We start from the raw sequence: 23689 nt of genomic DNA on the forward strand, positions 1-23689 counted from the left end.
GACTGCCATGCGTAGATCCGGAGGTGGTGCAGAGTCATTTGGAAGAACTGGATGCCTTTAAATCGGCAGGCCCGGATGGGCTCCATCCGAGGGTGCTGAAGGCACTGGCCGACATCATTGCAGAGCCACTGGCGGGAATATTCGAACGCTCGTGGCGCATGGGCCAAGTCCCAGAAGACTGGAAAAGGGCTAACGTGGTCCCCATTTTCAAGAAGGGGAGGAAGGAGGACCCGGGCAACTATAGGCCAGTCAGTCTCACCTCCATCCTTGGTAAAGTCTTTGAAAAAATCATCAAGGCTCACATTTGTGAGAGCCCGGCAGGGCAGATTATGCTGAGGGGAAACCAGCACGGGTTTGTGGCGGGCAGATCGTGCCTGACCAACCTAGTGTCTTTCTATGCCCAGGTTACGAAACGCCTGGACACAGGAGGAGAGGTGGATGTTGTATACCTGGACTTCAGGAAGGCCTTCGATACGGTATCCCACCCCATACTGGTGAACAAGCTAAGAGGCTGTGATGTGGATGACTACACAGTCCGGTGGGTGGCGAATTGACTAGAGGGTCGCACCCAAAGAGTCGTGGTAGATGGGTCGGTCTTGACCTGGAAGGGTGTGGGCAGTGGGGTCCCGCAGGGTTCGGTCCTTGGACCGATACTCTTTAATGTCTTCATCAGCGACTTGGACGAGGGAGTCAAATGTACTCTGTCCAAGTTTGCAGATGACACAAAGCTATGGGAAGAAGTGGACACGCTGGAGGGCAGGGAACAGCTGCAGGCAGACCTGGATAGGCTGGACAAGTGGGCAGAAAACAACAGGATGCAGTTCAACAAGGAGAAATGCAAAGTGCTGCACCTAGGGAGGAAAAATGTCCAGCACACCTACAGCCTAGGGAATGGCCTGCTGGGTGGCACAGAGGTGGAAAGGGATCATGGAGTCCTAGTGGACTCCAAGATGAACATGAGCCGGCAGTGTGACAAAGCCATCAGAAAAGCCAATGGCACTTTATCGTGCATCAGCAGATGCATGACGAATAGGTCCAGGGAGGTGATACTTCCCCTCTATCGGGCGCTGGTCAGACCGCAGTTGGAGTACTGCGTGCAATTCTGGGCGCCACACTTCAAGAAGGATGCGGATAACCTGGAGAGGGTCCAGAGAAGGGCCACTCGTATGGTCAAGGGCCTGCAGACCAAGCCCTACAAGGAGAGACTAGAGAAACTGGACCTTTTCAGCCTCCGCAAGAGAAGGCTGACAGGCGACCTTGTGGCTGCCTATAAGTTCATCATGGGGGCACAGAAGGGAATTGGTGAGGATTTATTCACCAAGGTGCCCCCGGGGGTTACAAGAAACAATGGCCACAAGCTAGCAGAGAGCAGATTTAGACTGGACATTAGGAAGAACTTCTTCACAGTTCGAGTGGCCAAGGTCTGGAACGGGCTCCCAAGGGAGGTGGTGCTCTCCCCTACCCTGGGGGTCTTCAAGAGGAGGTTAGATGAGTATCTAGCTGGGGTCATCTAGACCCAGCACTCTTTCCTGCTTATGCAGGGGGTCGGACTCGATGATCTATTGAGGTCCCTTCCGACCCTAACTTCTATGAATCTATGAATCTATGGCTATGAGTTACTGGCACAAGATGGGAACAGAAAGTAGCCGACAGTTTATCCACTACATGCCAGGTTCCTGCTCTGCAATGAAAGCATTTAGCCGTCCTCAAAGTGACATTCAAAACCAGGTTGAAATACAGCATAGTGTTCATAGGAAAAGCAATTAATAAAATTCCCAGCCACTTATTCTATACTGTCACAAATGCATTATGTCACATTATTAGCACCAACAAATAAGTTTCCCTCTGAGATTCAAAGTGTTTTTCGCCCAATTAGTTGTCTTCTGTGGTTTGAGCTATGTGTGTGTGTTTTTCTTTAACACTTGAGATATTTTGCTTTTTAGGGGGCAAGGGGATGCTCCATTGAGAATAGCACTATGCCGTTTAGCAGTTTCATCATTTTAACACAATTGTTTGTTCCATGGAGAAAATAAATACACCGGCCACTGTCACTTCCCAGCCATTTCATGGACTCATCAGCAGAAGTATTAAAGAGTACGGCTTGTATAAAGAGTAGCTGGTGAATTAGGAAATGCATAAATACATAGTTAGCAATACTGATACTGGATACTGGATACAAGGAAAGAAGCTATAAGTCTGGAAGTCAAGCCATATATATATATATATATATTGAACTCCTCTCATAGAGATGCAAGGTCCATGTCAGAATCAGGGTTAGAGCACAGTCTGCGGGGTCATGTCCAGCTGCATGTGATGCTGAATTGAGAGGAGATGGCTGCAATTCAAGCTTTGAGTGTACCAACCGTAGAAGTAAGTACTGCTTTGTCATCATTTAAAGTCAATTCATTTATTAGTAGCACTGAGGTGATGTTCCTGCTGTGGTGGAGTAGTGACTAGTACCTGATAATATTGGATTAGGAATTTATATGTCTGAAAGGTTGCACATACTTCCTAGACATAATGGGAATATGGTTGATGACTGAGCTGTCAAACAGATTTACCTGTGGAGGAGGAAGTTTTATGCATCCCTAAGAACTGAATAAAGGAATGTACATAGTCAGATAAAAGTTGGTACTAAAGAGATGCTATAGAAGTAATGTTTTTATCTAATGGTCCTTGGGCACTTGGTGATTTAATCCCTCGGTTGACAGCAGCTGGATAGAGGAGATTGAGAAGTTTTCAATGAAAAAGCTGACAAAAGGGCCTGAAGAAAAAATTGCCTATTTAGGGCAAAGTGCAGGGTCAGGTCATACCTAGTTCTTAATTTTTTTCTTTTCATATTTCTTATCTTTTTATATTTCCACCTCAATAAACAGTCACTTTTTAATTTTGTTTTCTTACTTATATAAAAAAATCTTTGGGTTTTTTTATTTTTATTTTTTTTGCTGATTATTATATCTTACTGATTGTCTGTTGTGGCAGTTCCAGACTCTTCTTTCCTATGAAGGTGAGGACCACATCAGTGTAACACAAACTAGACAAGACCTTGATGCTGTAAACTGTCAACATCTTCTCTGCTGAAGCTGGCAAGGGACGGATGAAATGGGCGGAGCTGAGGGACATGGGAATAACGAGTTTCCTCTTAAATAAAACTCAGTTTGTTCTCAGCGGTCAAGCAGCAGGTGGTGGGGAGAGGTTCAGGACTAAAGGACACCCTTGAATGTGACACTAGAAGCTAACCCAGATTTCCTAAACATTATAAGCCCCACACAGCACCTAGGAAGTGCAGTGTCCCTAGCCTTAGTGCAGTACCCCAGATCTAGGTCATGAAAACAGAAAACCTTAGGATCTGCAAACAGCCAAATGGGGAACCAGGCTGGTTTCTATATGGAAAAAAATCCCTGATAGACAAGGACAAAGTGATGTTTATTGGATCCCAGGAATTTCCACCAACTATTTTATGTTTTACGAAGCCACATTTTCTGACACTACTTCTTTGTGAGTCTAAGCTCACTTCATCAGATGTCATGTGATCAACATTTGACAAAGTGATCTCCTACTCAGAAAAGACTACACTATACATCTCTGCCTTAGTCAATCTATAAGGTTCAAATCCACCCTAGTTCTTCCTGAGTTCAGATTAACATAGCTAACCAAATCTCTCTGATTATAAGACAAATTAATTATTCAAAGCAAAGAATCGGCAGTACATTTAAGCCAAAGGGCAGTGCATGATAACAGACCATTGATCTGTGATGCTGGACATGCAGGTCTCAGAATACAAAAGTTGCACTATGACATGAAACACTTTGTTTGGTTCATCAAGCTCATTTGGTTTCTTAACTAAATGCAGTCTTATTTTGGGTGGGGAGGAGAAGAATTACACTGGGTGTAATTAAAACAAGGCTTTGAATACATAAAGATTACCCACAGCTTTGATGGGTTGCAACGAGGCATTCGTAAAAATAAAATTAAATAAAATTTCAGGAACTCAATTTAACTGTTACAAGCTCTTAATTGAAGAGAAATTACCATTCACTCATTAGCTTTTGTAACCCGAACTCAGTGGATTGTCTTGCTCTTCACATAAAAACAGTAGCTTAGTTCCCAACCCTATAGGACAGCTTTAATTAGATACCTTACTGATAGAAAAGCCAACATTTATAGAGCTCGGTGATGTGCTGCTCAAATGCAGTGATTATATAGACTATGCCAGGATCCTTAAATGTATAGCTTTCTGTTTTCAGGCGCGTCTACACACGCTACCCCCTCTACCTCTAGGTAGCTGGCTCTGAACGACCATACTGTGAAATAAAAAATATTGTGGATAGGTGCCATGACTCTAAAGGGTTACAAACTATTGCACTAGGTCTTAGCTCTTTCTCGAGTTCCCACTTCAGATGCTCCCAATATTGGACCTAGACCAGGCTCATCTTCATGCAGTTTGAGGCAGACAGTGGAATTTATCATTTGATATAAATGATGATTTATTACATTCTTATTAATAATTTCTGTTGAGTACTCTGCTGAGCATTAGAGCACATCAAAGGAGACATGAGCACCATATTATTAATATGGAATATACAGATGACAAAGGAACTATATACCATAGGAGAGCCCCTTAGTTATCCAATTCCTTTGGTACCATCAAGCTTAGAACATGGGACAATATTCACATCTTCTGTCTCAGGATACATATATTATTGAATCACTTGGAAAACCTTTGTTAAAGTTATTCAAACTTATTCCTGGCCTTATTCCCTAATTTCTATTGTGCATTGGCAATTAAAAAAAAATCAATAATAATTTCCTGTTTAGTGAAAGTACAGCAAAAATTTGGCATGAGTTTCTGATGCAACAGCTCAGCATTTGGCATCTGTCTGGAGAGGTTTTAGATGGAAAACAAAACAAAAAGAAAAGAGGGGGCAAATTTAGCTGCAAAAAACAGGGCACTTTAGCTGCAAAATCTTGGGGATAATTCTTTTATTGCATTAATTCCCAGCTTTACTGCACTCTGGGGGTTTCTGGTTACAAGTTGAACATGGACAATGAAATAAAAGATGAGGTACTTGAAATCTTTCCTCCAGATTCATGTTGCCTTTCTGAAACATTTTGATTATATGGATCGTGGTGTGTTTATAGAACTAATCCCAGGTTGCTACTTCAATAAAATCTTCCCACTTCATAATCTTTTTTCTGGTTTTGTGTTCTGTCTCCAAGGTGCACCCAGGAGTGAGCACAGAATGGGGAAACCAGACAGCAGTCAGGGAATTCGTCCTCCTGGGATTCGGGAACATCTGGGAAATACAAGTTCTTCTTTTCCCAGTGTTTCTAACAATCTACATTCTGACCATGGTTGGGAACATCCTCATCCTTGTCTTGATTGTAGTTGATCACCGTCTTCATACTCCCATGTACTTTTTCCTGGGGAATTTATCCTGCTTGGAGACCTGCTACACTTCATCCATTCTGCCCAGGATGTTGGCAAGCTTTGTGACTGGAGATGAAACCATTTCATTCAGTGGATGCTTCACACAGTATTTTTTCTTTGGTTTATTGTCAGGTTCAGAATGCTGTCTCTTGGCAGCAATGTCTTATGACCGGTATTTGGCAATATGCAAACCACTGCATTATGCATCCCTTATGAATGGACGATTCTGCTTACAGCTAGCAGCCATGTCCTGGACAAGTAGTTTTCTGGCTATTAGTATAACAATAGTTTTAATGCTAAACTTAACTTTTTGTGGCCCTAATGAAATGGACCATTTCTTTTGTGATTTTATCCCAATCGTAAAACTCTCCTGCAGCGACACATTCATGCTGGAAGTTGTAGCTGCCGTTCTGCTTCCTTTATGGACTTTTCCACCATTTTTATTAACAATAACATCTTACATCTGTATCATCACAACCATCCTGACAATCAGCTCTACCACCAAGAGGCAAAAGGCTTTTTCCACCTGCTCCTCCCACCTCACTGTAGTGACAATATTTTACGGGACCTTATTTATTGTGTATATGGTACCAAAAAAGGACACCCTGAGAGACTTGGATAAAGCCTTCTCTTTCTTCTACACTGTCCTCACTCCCCTAATTAACCCCTTCATATACAGCTTGAGAAACAAAGAGGTAAAAGAGGCCCTGACAAAAGTTGTTGCTAAATTCTGTGTTGTCAAAGAAATTCAGACTTCCCCATGTTCATGTTTTCAGTGCAAATGAAATAGTAATAAAAATTGGGTTGCTTCAAGACATCTGCTTTACTAGACCATTAGGCATTTTGTTTCTATGTGAATTCAATGGCCATCTAGATTCTCTTCCAAAACAGCACTGATACTTGTGTTGTGTGAGGTTATGAATTCATCTTCAGGATATTTTAAGAGTTCTTCTTAGGGATCACAAAATCATTGAAAAGTATGTCTTGAATGGATCTCAGGAGTTCATCCTTTCCAGCCCCCGATCCAGGGAAGAATCATCCCTATCTAAACCATCCTATACAAATGTTTCTTTGACCTGCTTTTCAAAGGATGCAGAAAAGGTTGAAGTGCTGAACGACTGTTTTGCCTCCGTCTTCACAGGAAAGGTCAGCTCCCAGATAGTTTGGGGAGGAGGTGAGCAGCCAACAATGGCAAAAGAGGTTAGAGACTATTTTGAAAAGCTGGACATATACAAGTTCATGGAGCAAGATAAGATGCACCCAAGGGTGCTGAGGAGTTGGCTGATGTGATTGCAGAGCCATTGACCCTCCTCTTTAAAAACTCATATCAATCAGGAGAGATCCCCAATGATTGGAAAAGGGTAAACATAGTGCCCATATTTAAGAAAGGGAAAAAGGAGGGTCTTAGCAACTACATACCAGTCAGCCTCAGCTTAGTCCCTAGCAAAGTCATGGAGCAGATCCTCAAGAAACCCATTTCTAAGCACTTGAAGGAGAAGGAGGTAATGAGGAACAGTCAGCAGAGCTTCACCAAGGGCAAGTCATACCTGACCAACCTGACTGCCTTCTATGATGTGATGACTGGCTCTGTGGATGTGGGAAGACCAGTGGACACGGTGTACCTTGATTTTAGCAAGGCTTTGGATATTGTCTTCCACAATATTCTCACAGGCAAGCTAAGGAAGTATGGGCTTGGATGAATGGACTCTACGGTGTTCATAAAACTGGCTGGAGCATCAGGCTCAGGGGGTAGTAATAAATGGCTTGATGTCTACCTGGCTGCAGGTATCAAGTGGAGAGGCCCAGGGGTTGGTCCTGGTGCCAGTTTTGTTCAAGGTCTTCATCAATGACTTGGAAGATGGCATAGCATGCACCCCCTGGAAATTTGCAAATAACATCAAGCTGGGGGGTAGTAGTAGATACACTGGATGGTAGGGCTAGGATTTAGCATGATCTAGATAAATTGGAGGATTGGTCCAAAAGCAATCTTATGAGGTGCAATAAGGAAAAGTGCAAAGTCCAGCACCAGTACAGGCTGGGGGCTAACTGACCGGGCAGAAGCTCTGCAGAAAAGGGCCAGGTGGTTACACTGGACAATAAGCTGAATATGAGCCAACAGTGTGCCCTTGTTGCCAAGAAGGCTAATGGCATATGGCATACTCAACTGCATCGGTAGGCTTTCTAGCCAGAGTATAGTCTGGCAGGGAAAGAGGGAAAGCTGTTTGGATTGCTCCCTCTATCCCACAAATTGTTCCACTGCCCCCCATCTCCACCTTGATCTCCTCTCCACCCTGTGATCAGCCCCTCCATCTGTGGATTTCTCCCGGACCCCCAAGTTGGCCCCTCTACCCCTGGATCACTGCACTGCTACCCCAATCTGCATGACAGCTGTGTCACCAGAGCAGAAGAGATCCCACTTCGTGCCTGCTCCTGGGCTTCCCGTGGCCCATGCTGCCCTCTTACACTGGGTTACATGCCCCACTGGCTCCCACAGTTGCCTGGCAGCTATCACCACCTTCTTCCTGTCTCCTCTTTAGTTGTGGGGGCTGGATCTGGGTGGGGGGAAGACATTGGGCAGCAAAACATTGTTCCAGGAATTGGGAGGCCTGAATGGGGTGGAGGGTCAATTGGAGTGGCAGGACTATGATTTGGGGCTAAAGGCGCTGATTTGAGGGACAGAAGGGCAGCACCCACCCACTCCCCTCTCTGACATCCTTAACACTTTCAGTTAGCAACTGCTGTAACTTTGGATGAGTCTCGGGAGTCTTGCTTTCCTGCCTGCTCCGCGCCCAGCTACCCACCGTCACTTTGCCCTGGCCCCTCCCCCTCAGCTTGACCCCGCCCCCTCTCCTCAGCCTATCGTAACAGCAATTCTGCCCGAGTGGTACGAGGAACACCAAGCCATCCCCATGCGAGTTTTGAGGCTGTCCTAGCCCTTATGTAGGAGAACTGTCTGGTGTGCCCCATGGCAGAGAGAAAGGCACAGGCACAGGACTGAGGAGATTCAAGAAGGGTAGACTCATGTTGGATAGGGAAGCAGGGCGAGTGAAAAGAGGGATCGTACCCTGATGGCAAGGACATTGTCCTGGGCAGCGGGACATGCAAGTTTGCATCGCTTCACTGCTGCAAAGACCCAGTTGTTTTCCTTCTCCGTCCCCTGGTGTCTGAGGTGCCAGCTCACCTTTCTCTGGGGCTCGCAGTCAGCACTCTCCAAAATCAGCACGACCAAGATACCTGTGTCTGACTGGCAGCTGCACTCCCCGGCCCTCCAAACTCCACCTGCCCCTGCCCCAAGGACAGCAACTTCAGGACCATCCCTGTCCAAATGGATCTAGCTGGGGGCAGCTGGGAAGGGCAGGCAGACATTAGGGCATGCTGAGAGGACCCACTCCTTCAAACGCAGAACGGGGTAAGACTTCACCTATCTTGTCATCTTTCTTTCTCTCTCTCTTTCCTTCTCTTGACCATGAAGGTATGCTCATAAAAGGCAAGTATACAAACCAGGTTTCTATTTTATACTGAAAGCTATGATTGTGCTGGACTCTTTTTACACAATTCTTTAATATCAGCATATGGACACGAAGTGGCTGAGTTATTTGTGCACACATTATGCCAGGAGGAGCCCTTAGACATCTCCTCAGGCTGAGGCTGGCCTTGGATGCACTGCTTGGGTCATTCCTGAATCCAAGAGGCTGCTGCTGATGATTATTTGGTCACAACAGTTTTTTTTATAATCCCTGGTCTACTGCCAGTGGTTGAAGATTTGAAGGACTAAACCCATCTCTCTCTTTGCTAAGTCCTTCAGATCTCATGACTTCTTCTTTTGGGATACTTAGCCAGGTCTGGGGTTTTGTGTTTGTTTTTTGCAGCTGAAATGCAGGGAAAAGGAGTTTTGTCCTCTGTAAGTATTAGGAAGGGTGTTTCAGGCTGGTTATCCTTGGTTAGCTGGACAGACCTGATTGAATACTCTTTACCAAGAGATTGAATGCTTCTTGACCAAGAAGATATACCAAGATTGAACGCTTCTTTACCAAGAAGCGTGATTTGACATTAGATATAATTCTGCTATTTTGCAATGTGACAGGTCCACTTTTTACATCAACGCATTGTTCAATTCATGGGATATAAGAGTTTGTATTTGGGGAAGTCCACAGCTAATTCTTTTGGTGCTGTGCGGGGGTACTGTCTCCCCTTTGGCTTCCAACATGGGACAAGATTTGTTTTGTACTGCTTTTCCCATTCCCATTTTGTAACATTCATAATCAGTTTAGAAGTTATTACCCTTGTAACTAGCTAGAACCAATTTCCAGCAATGGCAAATTAAAAGGAGAGCTTTGTAACACAGGCTGGAAATGACACTAGTTTTTGCCCCTGGATGCAAGACATGCAGATAACAGCTGAGATCATGTCTGTAAACTAGAAGGAGAAGAAAAATGAGAGAGAGAAAAAGATAAGGAAAACAGTTAAGCCGTGCAAGGTGTGTACGTAGCAAGTGTGGGCCATTCATCATTAAGTACCTTGTGTACAAAGGCAAGTCAAAGACCTGCTAGAGGTTATTAGGAAGAGTAAAGCGGTGGCATAGTGAGGGAAAACAGCAGGCAGAGTGTTGTAGCTCTTTGCCTCATTATATTTGGAAGAGACTAAAGAGAAGCAGTGTGGATGTTTAACTGAACGTGCTCAAGAAGGCTCAGAAAGGGCGCTGCAGTTGGGAAGGCAAGTAAAGGATTTAAAAGCACATATCAGGTAGCTCAGGGAAACCTATGTCCATCCATCCTGTTGATGAGAAGTGTCAGGAGTTTATAATGTCTTTGCAAGGAATAGGATGCATGTGTCTTGTTCATACGTGTAAAAAGAGAAGCAGTTGCAGAACTGGATAGATGAAAGAGTGCATATATAATTAGAGGTGTGAGGGACTAAAGAAATGTGGAGATAAATGAGTAAAGGAACCAATAAATCTGTGTATAAATGCATTCATGGAAAAGTCTCACTAAATAGGACTCGGCGGGATCCTGGTCTCAGTTAACGACTCTAGTTTGAGCAGCACAGCAAGGGCTGTGTTCTGGTCTCGACTGCAGAGGATCCAGACTTATGGAGCATCTAATCGTAGTTTAGCACTTCCAAAATTCACGTTTAGAGAAGCCTAGATTGGAAGTCCATAGCCATCTAAATCTGACCTCCTGCATCCAGCAGGACAGAAATGTCACTGATGTTCCCTTACATTGAGTCCAATAACGTGCAAGCATCTAACTGCAGTCTGGAGTGATTCACCCCATTGTTAAGCTATTTGTCCCCATAGTTATTCACCTATATGATTTCATATTTGATGCTTATTCCCAGTCTGAATGTTCCTGGCTTTTACTTCCAACCACTGCATTTTACTTTGCTTTTGTTGAGCGCAGTGAAGAGCCCTTAGATACCTGATATAGTCTCCTCTTGCATAGTCTGCAGGTCATTGTTATGGTTCTCCTACAACCTTTCCATGTGTTCAGCATTATTTTTAAAAATAAGGGTACCAGAACTAGTGTCCCCAAGGCTGCTTGCAGAGGTTTAACTCCCTTCCTAGTCCTGTTTACTACTCCTCTGTTTATACAGCCGTGATTTACCCAAGTCCTTCTTGCCAGTGAAAGGGCACGGTGATTTATGTACACAAATCCATACAGAAGTCACCAGTTTCTGAAACACGGGTCTTTATGCTGCAAGTAGAGGCCACATTCTTTGTTCCCAGAAGTATTAACTTGCAGTTACATGTATTGATGTCCACAGTGTGGACCTAGGTTACCTGCATAACTGCCCTCTTCTCACTGGCATTTACTCCTTTGTGCTTATTGCAGGATCTGCCGGCTATACCAACAGATGTTTGAAATATGCCCAGTTAGCTAGTGAAAACAGTGAACGTGACCTGGGTCTGAGGCATGCTAGTAAAAACTATCCAAGGGCAACTCCCCAAGAGGAATTTTCCTTTTCTGTCACTCAGCCTTGTCTTTACTCATATCCTTTTGCTGCTAGTCTACATTAGTTACTAGTTAAGTAGTCTTGCTTACCAAACACAACAGGGAGCTCAGAATCAGTGGGCGTTTCTACACATCCATTAATGCACAGTGGTTACTGCACATTTAATTTAGTATTGTATAACCAAGTACTAAATAAATGCACAGTAACCAGAGTTATTGCACAGTAGTGCCGGCAAATGCCTTTTTAGTGGCACTACTGTGCAGTTGCATAATAATACTGCACAGTAGCGTATTAGCACTGTCTGTGGTGTGACGCGCTACTGTGCAGTGTTATTAGGCTACTGCACAATTAACGTCGTATGTAGATGCACCTAGTGAGACCCGGAGTTTCGTTTGAGGTCTGTTCAATGTGGGGAGCTCAGCCTTGGTCATGGTCTTTGAAACAGTGGGTACAACGGTGCTCTGATCTTAGCTGTCATGCTTAGCATGACATTTTCATGACAGCTACGATGACACACAAGGACAGCTGTGTCACACAAAGACAGCTACAAACAATAACAAGAATTCATGTATGTGTTACAGGACTCTGCACTGATGAAATGGAGCATGGAAACAGCACAGAGGTGACAGAGTTTGTGTTGCTGGGACTGTCTCAGACCCGGGAGGTCCAGCTGTTCCTCCTTGGCTTGTTTCTTCTCTTCTACTCGCTGATCCTGCCAGCTAATGTCCTCATCATCCTCACCATCCACAAAGATCCCCGCCTGGGCTCCCCCATGTATTTCTTCCTGGCCAACTTGGCCTTCCTAGATATTTGTTACTGCTCTGTCACTCCACCTAGAATGCTAGCTGACTTCTTCTCCCGCCGCAAAGCTATCTCCTACGGGGCCTGCCTAGCACAGCTGTTCTTTCTCCACTTCTTAGGAGGAGCTGAAATCTTCCTGCTCATTGGCATGGCCTTTGACAGGTACGTGGCCATCTGTAAGCCACTACACTATGCCACCATGGTAAACAGAGGGGTCTGCTGGGCCTTAGTGGTGGCCGCCTGGGCAGGGGGATTCATGCATTCCATTATCCAAGTCGCCCTCATTGTTCCTCTCCCCTTCTGTGGTCCCAACAAGCTAGACAACTTCTTCTGTGACATTACCCAGTTGATCAAGCTGGCCTGCGCTGACACCTACATCTTGGAATTCATCATGTTCTTCAACAGTGGCCTGGCCACCTTCATGTGCTTCCTCCTTCTGCTGATCTCCTACGGGGCCCTGCTGGTCCGGCTGAGGGCAAGCTCCTCCCATGGGAAGAGCAAAGCAGCCTCCACCTGTGTCACCCACATCATCATTGTCTTTGTCATGTTTGGCCCAGCCATCTATGTCTACTGCCGGCCCTTCCGTAGCTTCCCCATGGACAAGGTGGTGGCCGTCTTCCACACCGTGGTCTTCCCCCTCGTGAATCCCATGATCTACACGCTGAGGAATAGGGAGATCCTCAGTGCTATGAAGAGGCTGCTGGACAGATCTGGCCTCTGGAAAGGAAAATAGAGGACTGCCAGAATAATAGAAATGCAGAGATTAGAATATTTTTGTTGTGCTGGGCAAGGTTTTGTTTGAGTTGTACTGGAGTAGTACTTTAATCATGGTATGGGTTCTGCAAGTTAACCACAGAGCTCCTCTGAAGTATCCTAGAAAGAAACTTTTAGAAACTTGGTATCTGTGGAGTACAGTGATTCTTTACACTGTGGGTACATTACACACGAGCTTTAAGGCACAGTAGCCTATTATACTGCACATTAACTTGTCATGTAAAAACCCATGCAATTACTCTAATGCACAATAAAGTAGGCTACTGTGCATTATGCATCACTTTAAAATGTGCACTTTGCATACTGCACATTAGGGCAGCTTAATGCGCTTGTATTTAGTACCTGACATTGGAGGTACTAAACCTAATGTGCATTAAAAAAACACATGAATGCAGGTTTTAATGGTGCAGAACCTATGGTCTAATTTTCTGGGTCCATAGAAAAACTTTGGAATAAATGTATTATCCATGAAGTGATCTATAATATAGATGGACAGGCTCCACAACAGCTGTGTAGAAACACTGTACTAACTATAAAGCAGGGTTTTTCAACCCCCAGTTGACAACCTCCCGCTCTATAGTATCTATGGAATAACTAAAAATTAACTTGGTATAAGCCAGGCAGTAACTCTATATTAACTATGGAGTAAGTCTACATCATCTGTGGGGCAATTCTGTTAGCTCTGTAAGTATATAGCCCCAAATCCTATTGGGCTAATTCTTGTTCAGGCTATTCCAGAAAAGGTATGTCACCTCATGACCCTTAATCCTACTTCATCCTGGAAAATGTGTAGTTCCCCTACCGCTCCTGCAAAGACTAATCCTATTTTGCCCTGCAGATCCATAGTAGTAGAAATATCCCTACTAATAGTACTGCCACTCCCTTTTGCCCAGTAGCCAAGTGCTTAGAGCACTTCTGGAAAAGATGGGAGTCCTAAAGCCAAAAGGAGAGCCTGCAAGAGGGAACTTGACTCTTGCAAACCTTTCCTCTCGGTGGGCTAGTTTTAAGGGGAGGGATAGAGGATGCTCTGCTCCCACTATTTGGAGGGATTCATCTGAGAGGGGGGACACAAGATTTGGGCCACAATAATTGTGTGGCAACACTCTAGTACCTCTGGATTGTTTTCCTTTTATAACTGGAATAAGCCTATAGCATCCGGAGAGTAACACTCTGGTGACTCTATGGCCAGACAGGCAAAGTCTGAGAGCTGTAGAAAGTGGAAAAGAAGGTGGGACTGAGTGTGAGATTGGCAGGGACACTGGTTGGACAAGGAGCAAAATAAAATAATAATGTTTGCATTTTATTAAGCCACTGTCAACACACTTCCCAAACCAGCCAAAATGAGGATGAGCACACTACTGTTTCAGTTGAGGCATAGTAATATCAATGAATGATGGGATTTTGTGCCGGTTAGGAATTATTGTACTGTAATTGCACTGCCCTGTAAAGCTTTTTGTCAGCCTTTTCCCCAGCATCCTAATTTTGCCTCAAACCTCGGTTACTGAAGATACATTCAATATGTTGGTCTGTGGAAGTAACAGTAGGAAGCCCCCAGACAATGGGAAGCGAGCAGGGACAGATCCATAGATGGTGTGGTGGCATAGCTGCAGATGTGACCCCCCACCTCTGGCTGTGCCCCCAATGCACAGTGAGCTCCTGCTGACAGCTCCACGTGTGGCGTGAGCTCATCCCCTTCAGTGGTGTGCAAAATGAGCTGTCTTAGCTGAGAGATGTAAAATGAGCTGTCGCAACTTCTCTACCTCACCTTATCACTGCAATCCTGAATCTGCCCCTGGTAGCTAGACACAAGTCAATGATGAGACTCCTTTAGAAACCAACACCTCCCATGGATCCTCCTGGAACTACTTCAGACAGGTTCTCAGAGGAAAGGAAGTTTCTTGAGGCCTCTTGTAGACTTTCTTGCCTATCCCACATATGCTATAAAGGTTAGAAACACACAAGAAGTAACTTTAGGAACAGACTCAGCAGGCTTGGCCACAAGTAAAATTTAAGTCGCCATACAAACTAGGCAGAAAAATATCTACATTATATGTGAAACATTTAATGGCTTGTTTCCCATATTATGGCACCTTAAAATGGGTGCATGTATAGCACCCTACCTATATACACTGCAATTCATATGTTAACATGTAAATACCTATATACACATTAATTCATTTGTTAACATGTAAAGGGGGCCTCAGACCACTGGTTTTCAACCTGTAGTCCACAGTCCCCTGGGGGTCCACAGACTATGTCTAATGGGTCTGTGAAAGATGACCATGATTAATCAAAAGTATGAGAATACCTACACTTACAATGCAAAGGGGTCTACAACTCCATTTATAATTTCCAAAAGGGCCACACATCCATTCACATTTTTTTAGGGGTCCACAAATGAAAAAAGGTTGAAAGCCGCTACCTTAGATTACAACATTCAGTCTATACTAATAGTATCTGGACTGGATTGCTGAACTTGTCTACTCATTTAAATAGTTAAGGGCCAAAGGGGGATAATTCAACAGGATTCTCCTGTTTAACTAGCCAGTGACTGATTGCAATCCCTGATGAGTTGCCACAGACCATCTCACTAAACTCAGATAAAAGCGTGAAAGACTGAATAGCAGAAGGACAATGTCAAGCAACGTTTGCAACTGTATACGACAGCTTAACCAGGAGTTGGAATGAAAGGTTGGAAAATAAAAACGGTGCTGGCACCAGATGGCAACACAGGGCCATGAAGAACCATGTTCTGGTCATGAAGAATATGGGCAAAATGGAGAGTATGGAAAAGAGGGAAAAACAGATGGCTAGCCATCTAACAAGCACTTGCGGGCAGCAGGGACTGAGGGGTGGGAGCTGGGAAGCGAGCTGCATACTTCTGATCAAATGCATCAGAAACTATTAACAGAGAGAAGGTGAACCCTACAACAACCACCAAACGGCATCAGGTCGTCAGGAATGACAGACCAGGACCAGCAGAGACAGTCTGCCTCGCTGTGTCCAGTCCCCCGAGTCCACAAGAGCATCTGCAACACTTCATCTCCAGGCACACCACATGCCACTAAACTCCCCCTCTCAGACGATCAAAATTTAGAGCCGTAGTGCAAAAAACCCCCAAAAACAAAGCCTCAAAAACTGCAGTGTGACACAGGAGGGAGACAGCAGGGGAGGCCAAAGGTGCTCCACAGGCCTTGGCCCCTGCCCTCACAGGGAGCTGGTTAGGTAAAGTGAGATAAGTCTGAGAGAAGTCTAAGATGGGCCTATGGTCTGCATTCATACAGTATTTAACAAAGGGATCATCATCACGGCACCCCCCTATAATGGGGACCTGTTACGTGGGACACTTGGTGCGTGGAAGTGAGGTGCAGATTGAGACTCAGGGCAGAGCCAAAAAAAAAACCTTGGGCAGGTAAAGTGGGGCTTATGTTGCAAACCTGGAGCCTGAATCCAATATTGTTACCTAAAAACCCTCACTCAGCTGCTGCCGAACCCTGGCGGTGGCCAGACATCAGAGCCACCTCTATCTCTGACCTGAAGGCTTCCCACATGGCAAGAACTGCATCTCAGTAAAAGCCGAAAAGTTTCCCAATCTTTCTCGATCAGCAGCCAGGCGCCCAACTCCCCTAAACCCGGCAGCATTCAGACTACAAGCCTCTCTCTACCTGAGCCCCACCAGGCCCTTTCTAACATGAGCGTTCACAGAGCATGCCTAATGCGCACTGATGGGACAAGACTTTGCACAAAATGCAAAAAGCAGCTTCAGCTTTTGGCTGGAGGCTGAGGAGGCCTCCACAGCCGTCACCCACGCTTCCTTTTTCTTTTTCTTGCAGTTTTGAACCCTACTAAAGATGCCTTTGAAAAGCTCTAGTAGCCCTAGTATCATCACCCATGCAACAGGTAACATGCAACTTTCAGTCCTTTCCATCCTCTCATTAAGATGAAGTCTTTCAAGGGGAACGATTTCCTTTGCTGAGTGCCTCAAACAGTACTTCTCCACCTTTTACTGCAAAGCTCATCCTACTGACAGCTGTCTTGCAACTGATACCTGGCCCTATTTTACCCACTGAGGTGCAGATGATTCTGGAGGTAGGGCCAGCATCCAGCTGGGCATTTGCCCCTGCTTGGCAGATCTCGTTCCCACCATGATCACATCATGACCAGTTAGCTGTCCTGCAGATCCAACATGATCAGCCGTTTCTCCCGTGACTGCACCTTGCTGGAAACCTCCTGGGAGGAAAATATATCCTAGGAGCGAGAGCTCTCTCCCTGGCTGTGTTTACTGTGCTCCGTGCCTTAGTACTCAGATCAGCCCCTTGCAATCCTCTTGAGCATCTTGGTAGTGAGGAAAATGCTCATTTAGAGAACTTTCCTCATTTAAGAGAGTAAGGAATATAGGAGGGATTTATTGCTTCCCTCCCCAGCCCATCCCTGTTGAAAACTTAGTCCTGAGAGGCTATAAGTGAGAACCCAGCTTTAAAAATATATATATATATTTATGCTGGCTACTTCTCCGGCTTGCCATCACCATGGGCAGAATTTGTCTAAATATTTTTCCTTGTTTCTCCCAAAATGGAAAATTTTCAGCATTGCCCTCCTCTGAAGATTTTGCATCTTTGAGTCTTGCCCTGATACGAAAAGTGGGGAAAAAAATGCAACATTTTCCAGGAAACAGAAATCCCAGTTCCTAGATGGTGCTCACTCACTCGCCCTCTCAAAGACACTCATGCTTATGCACAGTCTATAAGGGACACCTCAATCCTTCAGACTCACACCTCTGAAGCTAATTACCACTCAGTCCTAATAACAAGTGTTTTGCCCGGGGTTGTTGGTTCTAGATAAGCTGTGGATTAAGCTGTATTAAAGTGACTTCACTTTAATTAAGAAAAATCAAAAAACCATGAAGACTTCCACAGATCATCCGCCTCCCTGCTGTGCAGCATCTGCAAGTACAAAGCATGTGTTTGTACTTCAGAATGGGAAAAAAAGAGCCATGGACTTTTCTCTTATTACTTAGAACCAAGTTACAGAAATAGTTTGGCTCCTAAAAGTCCAGATAGGCACGTGAGACTATATTCCCAGTAGAGACGTACTTCCCAGAAGTAATCCTGTCTGAAGGGTTTTCGTTCTCATCGGCTTGCAGAAGGGATTCTGCAATGCTCCTTGCTGGGAGGACCTTGTTTGGTTGGAGCCCCAGTAGACCCAGTCCTCCTCCTGCTGGCCTGGTGACCAAGAGCCTAGCTTGTCCCTCCCAGAGGGGTCACAGTCATGGCTTTCCCAGCTTGGCACTGCCTTGCTAACGAGTCCCCCGGTGCCAAATTGCAATGCACTCCCCTGGCCTCAGAGCTCCACCCTTTCCAGACACAAGAACAGCATTGAGGCAGAGGGGCTATAGCTGGGGACAGCTGAGAGTGGAGGAGGCTGGGCACGGGACAGGATGGAAATGGGATTGTCTGCAGAGCCACTGCTTCACTAAAAACAGTGCAGGGTGAGTCTCCACCTCCCTCCCTCCCTAGATCAAGTCAGGTTTTTGGGTGTTAGCTGAATCCCCAGTTTTTTTGGCCCAGGGATTGCACATAAGATGCCAGCCCTGTAACAAGATATGTCTCACAATAGACATGGATATTATGCTTAGGTATTTTGAATTCGGACTTTAATTTGTACTTGCCTTGGAAGTCTTAAAAAGATCTTCCGTCCTTCCTTACCCAGATTTGTATTTTAGTATATAAAAACCATGCTGTGATGTTGTGCTGGGCACTTTTTAAAGCACCGTTTAATATCAGCTTCTTGACACAACATGGGTCATTTCATGCTCGTCAACCCAGCCTGCTTGATAGCTCCTCAGGCTAAGGCTGGTCCTGAATATCTTGACTGGGTCTTCCCTAAATTGGGGAGAGGTGCTTGAGGAGGTGATAAGTATGATGAAATTAGCCCCAAGAACTACTCTTAATATCCACTTTGCATTTATCTGTTACTAGGATTGTCAGCGAGAGGGAGGTATTTTGTCATATGGACTTCCCCGCTGAAGATGAAGGTTTGGCTGATCAAGCCCTTTCTGCTTGCTAATTAATTTGATGCGGTCTTTCGTGCTGGCATCCAATTTACTAAAACTTTTGCCAAGCGGTGAATTTTCCTTTGGATCTTGGGGCCTCAAGCCTTGGGCTTCTGCTCTGTTACAATATTTTGTAATCTGGAGAATTTATTAAAAAGTTGTTGCCGCGCTCTGTGAGCATCAGGTAGGTTGCTTCAGACTGTTCCCAATTGCTTGTTTTAAATCCTCTTTACTGAGACGGTGCAATTTGCCATTAGATTTAACTCTGGTGTCGCACAGTGTGACAGCGTTGCCTTTTCTAAATAAATGCATTGCTAATCTGCGGCACGTGGAAGAGTTTGGATTTTAGGAGCTCCGTGTTTCTTCCTTGATTCTCTTGGGTCTTCTGCCATGAGACAGCCTTTTCTTGCTCTGCTTTCCCCAGTCTAGACTCATCATGCTTTAGGGCCAGGGAGGAATTTTACCCGGTGGTCAGATGGTTGCAGACGGTGGGGTCCTTTTCCTTCCTCTAGCAAAGGACACGGCCCTCCTGGTTACATCTCTTAAATGTATTTTAACAACCGCTGCAGCAGCAGAACACCGACCACCACCGTCCCCCTGCTTTACCTCTGGCAGGTCAGGATGCAATGCCTGTAGTTGTGGGGCAAGGCTGTCCGGTCAGGCTTGTTTATGGGTTAGAGAATGATTTGCATGGGATGGTTTGGCTAGGGATGATCCTGCCTCTGGCATGGAGATGGCCGAGAAAACCTGCCGAGGCTCCAGTCCTACTTCTCTATGCTTCTGTTCTATGATTTCGTAGATGTTAGGGCTGGAAAGGACCTCAAGTCCAGCCCTCTGCCCCAAAGGCAGCGAGGGTCAAAGGTTCCCAGCAAGATAAGCATCCAAGCGTTTCTTGAATGATTGTCTGATCATATTCCTGGTCACTGGCCTCCTTACTTTCAGTAACATGCAGCGCAGTGGGAGCACTAACCTGGGCTCCAGGAGTTAATGCAGCCACCTGTCCTCCCCACACTGGACCCCATTTCCTTAAGCATTTCCCTGATTTCCAACACCAAGCATGTCTTCCTGCAGTGCCTTAGATATTCTTGAACCACCTGGTTTCTACCTTAGGAGTCCTCACTTGTCTTTGCAATTCTGCCTTTTTTGAGCGCATGCTGGCACGCCTTGGGCTCCTCTACACGAGGAGCGGAGGAACCGTGACAAGCTGCTTCCTGTTTTAACTTACCCTTCCACTGCTTTTCCCACTCCAATTTCTCCTTCAGATCTTTTGCTTGTCTTTGTATGCAAGGAGCTTCATCGTTATGATGTGGATACACCTTGCATGGGTTGGCTGTGGTTTTCCTCTGTTTGTTTCCTTTCCTTTTCTTTCCCTTTTTCTTCTAGTTTAAACATGTGACGGGCATAATCCTAGGGTTTGTCTGTGCCTGTTGCGTCCAGCATGAAGGATGCTCTCCAGTTTTCTTACAAAGCGGGTAAGTACTACTGAGGACCCAACAAAGTGGGTACCAGGGGTCAGCAGGAAAGCAGCCAGCTAGAGGGAGCATAGCTCAGGGAGCTGGATGCTGCTATGCATAGCACAGGACTACTGGGATCTAGCCAGGACCCTTGCTCACAGTGGGCCAGGTATTTGCCCAGAGCTGTTTAACCATTTCATCCAATGACTATAAAATGCAAGGTGCAGTGGGCCAGTCCCAAAAGGAAGGGCATCTTTCTCCTTGGCCAATGTCCTAACCATAAGGCTATTAACCTGAAAGGTGGGGGATACCTTCCGCCTCCTCTGGCAACTAACACCTGCTAGTTGTGGTTTTTTCCAAGCAAAATTTCCGGACTTGCCCTGACCGTACGCAGGTACCTGAGTGATTCTGTTTGCCTGGGGAACCACACAGCTGAGTACAGCCCTGCTGAGCATGCTCAGTAAGCGAGTGTAGGCCATGCTGAATTGCAAACTCTGCATAAATGGAAAAACAGCAGCTATATAGCTACATATTTGTCATTTATATGTGTGAACGGGAATGGAATCTGGTCCTAAATAAACACCGGAGAAGTGGGTATTTGGAGTCAACACAGATAAAGAGAAATTATGGCATAAATAGATATGGATGGGGGGTGGAAATGAAAGAACCAATAAATGGAAGTATAAGAAGTACCTGACAAAAGACCTGACAAAGAATGTGTTACATTCACAAGCTTGTCAAACTTTATTCCAGCTCCATAGCTGGGCCAATAAAGGATCTCACCCTAAGAAATCCTTGCCTGCCTTTCAGAAATACATTGAAAATAGAAAATATAAACAGATGGCGTATGGCAGCATCCTGGTTTTAGTTGGGGTCTGTGCTCTCAGCAGTACAGTAGAGGCCTCTGTCCTGATTTGGGTTCTCTGCAGAGCCCAGCGGCATGGCATTGCTACCTCATCTGTTGTCGGTGGAAAACCAAGTGTGACAGTGTCTTCCACCATACCTGACACCCCAAAAGGATATTAAGAGCATGTAAATTTGATCTCCTGCATATCACAGGCCCCCTTTCCTCTAGCTTGATTTCAATACCCAGTGTTTGACTAAAGTCTATTCAACATGAAGACATGACAAGATGCACAACATCCCCTGGCTGTTGGTTTCAATGGTCAATCTCCCCCATGGTTGAGAATGCAATCCTTATTTTCAATTGGAATGGGCTTGGCTTTTGCTTCCTACCATTTTTTTTTTTGTCTTGCCTCTCTGCCAATCATTAAATGGCTCTTTGGCATCTTGTATTTTCATCTTTGAATTGTAATCAAATCACCTATTGCTCTTCTTTTTGATAAAATGAACCAACTGAGCTGCTCCCCATTCTGAAAAGGGTCTTCTTCACCCTCTTCAGGTGCAGACAGAAGTGACAATTTGCCCCTGATCTGGCCCCTGAAAGTGGTCTACAGAAACGCATGTCTTAATGAAAATATTAAAGATATTTAGGCTAAGCAACAAACCCTGTGGCACTCCACTAAAAATGCCATATTTAATAGTGGTGCCCCATGGACAACTCTTTAAAATTTGCCAGGCATCCTGTTTGTGCCTTACTGCAATGGTGTGCCAGTTTAATAGCTGTATGCAATTGTGTGCCAGCCCAGTCCTGCACTCAGTCTTGGTCAGGGTCTGTACAGCACTTGGTACAACAGTGCCCTGCTTTTAGCTGCCCTCCAATACTTCCTTATGACACCTAATGAAGACTATCACTGACTCACATGTTGTTGTTACAGGAGTTTGCGCTGGTGCAATGGAGTATGGGAATGGCACGGAGGTGACAGAGTTTGTGCTGCTGGGGCTGGCCCAGACCAGAGAGGTCCAGCTCTTCCTCTTCATTTTGTTTCTCATCTTCTACTCATTCATCCTCCTGGCTAACATCCTCATCATACTCACCATCTGGATGGACCCCCACCTGGACTCCCCCATGTATTTCTTCCTGGCCAACTTGGCTTTCCTGGATATTTGCTACTGCTCCATTACCCCTCCGAGGATGCTGGCTGACTTCTTTGCCCAACACAAGGCTATCTCCTATGGGGCTTGCATAACCCAGCTATTCTTCCTCCATTTCTTAGGAGGGGCTGAGATCTTCCTGCTGATCTCCATGGCCTTTGATAGGTATGTGGCTATCTGCAAGCCCTTGCACTATACCACTGTGGTGAACAGGGGGGTCTGCTGGGCCCTGGTGGTGGCTGCCTGGATAGGAGGGCTGATTCACTCCATCATCCAGGTTGTCCTCATTGTTCCTCTCCCTTTCTGTGGCCCCAATGAACTAGACAACTTCTTCTGCGATGTCACCCAGGTGATCAAGCTGGCCTGCACTGACACCTACCAGCTGGAGTTTGTCATGTTCATCAACAGTGGCCTAGTCATCTTTGCATGCTTCCTCCTACTGCTGATCTCCTACGGGGCCCTGCTGGTCCGGCTCAGGGCAGACTCCTCCCATGGGAAGAGCAAAGCAGCCTCCACCTGTGTCACCCACATCATCATTGTCTTTGTCATGTTCAGCCCAGCCATCTACATCTACTGCCGGCCCTTCCGTAGCTTCCCCATGGACAAGGTGGTGGCCGTCTTCCACACCGTGGTCTTCCCCCTTATGAATCCCATGATCTACACGCTGAGGAACAGGGAGATCCTCAGTGCCGCAGCAAGGGTATTGTCTACATATGGGGTCTGGAGAAAAGAATAGAATAGAGTCAGAATAAAAATCTATCGGGTCTGAGATATTTTTGACATGCAGGGCCTGATTTTGATTTGAGTGACATTGTAGACGTACTGTACTATTACTGTAGGATTTATGAACTTGAGAGAGAGAGAGAGTTTAAATGGAAAAAGCTCATTTCTTAGGTTCTGCTCAATTTTGTGGCTTCAATGAAAGCTTCATCCAGTCGCAATTACATTTGTGGAGCTTGTCCTTGGCTGCCTTGCCAGACCATAACATTCAGGCTGTAGAGCAAGAAATGTGGAGGTGTTGGGAGGCTATTATGGCTGCTGAAGGAAACTTGGAAGTTGTGAATCTAAGTTTTTGAGAGGTCTCCGGGCTTCTAGACTCCTTGGCACGATCCTGTAAATCCTTGGACAGTCTTTCAAAACTAGCAGCTTCAAGAAAGCTCTCTCATATGGGCTGGCCTAGGTGAGGGCCTCAGCTTACAGATCCCACGGCAGCTGTTTCTGTATGCTGCC

General features: G+C 45.5%; 3 protein-coding genes across 3 annotated transcripts; all 3 read left to right on the plus strand.

Annotated features, from left to right (window-relative positions):
* Positions 1-5041: 5041 nt before the first annotated feature.
* Positions 5042-6216, plus strand: LOC132251495 (olfactory receptor 11A1-like). Its single transcript, XM_059731325.1, has 2 exons — positions 5042-5065; positions 5221-6216. Exons 1-2 carry the CDS (start codon positions 5042-5044, stop codon positions 6214-6216), a joined length of 1020 nt encoding a protein of 339 aa, XP_059587308.1.
* A 5765-nt stretch (positions 6217-11981) lies between these two features.
* LOC132251496 (olfactory receptor 4N2-like) lies at positions 11982-12917 on the plus strand. Its single transcript, XM_059731326.1, has one exon. The coding sequence runs from the start codon at positions 11982-11984 to the stop codon at positions 12915-12917; it is 936 nt and encodes a 311-aa protein (XP_059587309.1).
* Positions 12918-22259: 9342 nt separating this feature from the next.
* On the plus strand, positions 22260-23195 carry LOC132251600 (olfactory receptor 4N2-like). Its single transcript, XM_059731537.1, has one exon. It carries the CDS (start codon positions 22260-22262, stop codon positions 23193-23195), a length of 936 nt encoding a protein of 311 aa, XP_059587520.1.
* The last annotated feature ends 494 nt before the right edge of the window (positions 23196-23689 follow it).

Source organism: Alligator mississippiensis, chromosome 7, assembly GCF_030867095.1.
Source record: "Alligator mississippiensis isolate rAllMis1 chromosome 7, rAllMis1, whole genome shotgun sequence".
NCBI classification, from domain to species: domain Eukaryota; kingdom Metazoa; phylum Chordata; order Crocodylia; family Alligatoridae; genus Alligator; species Alligator mississippiensis.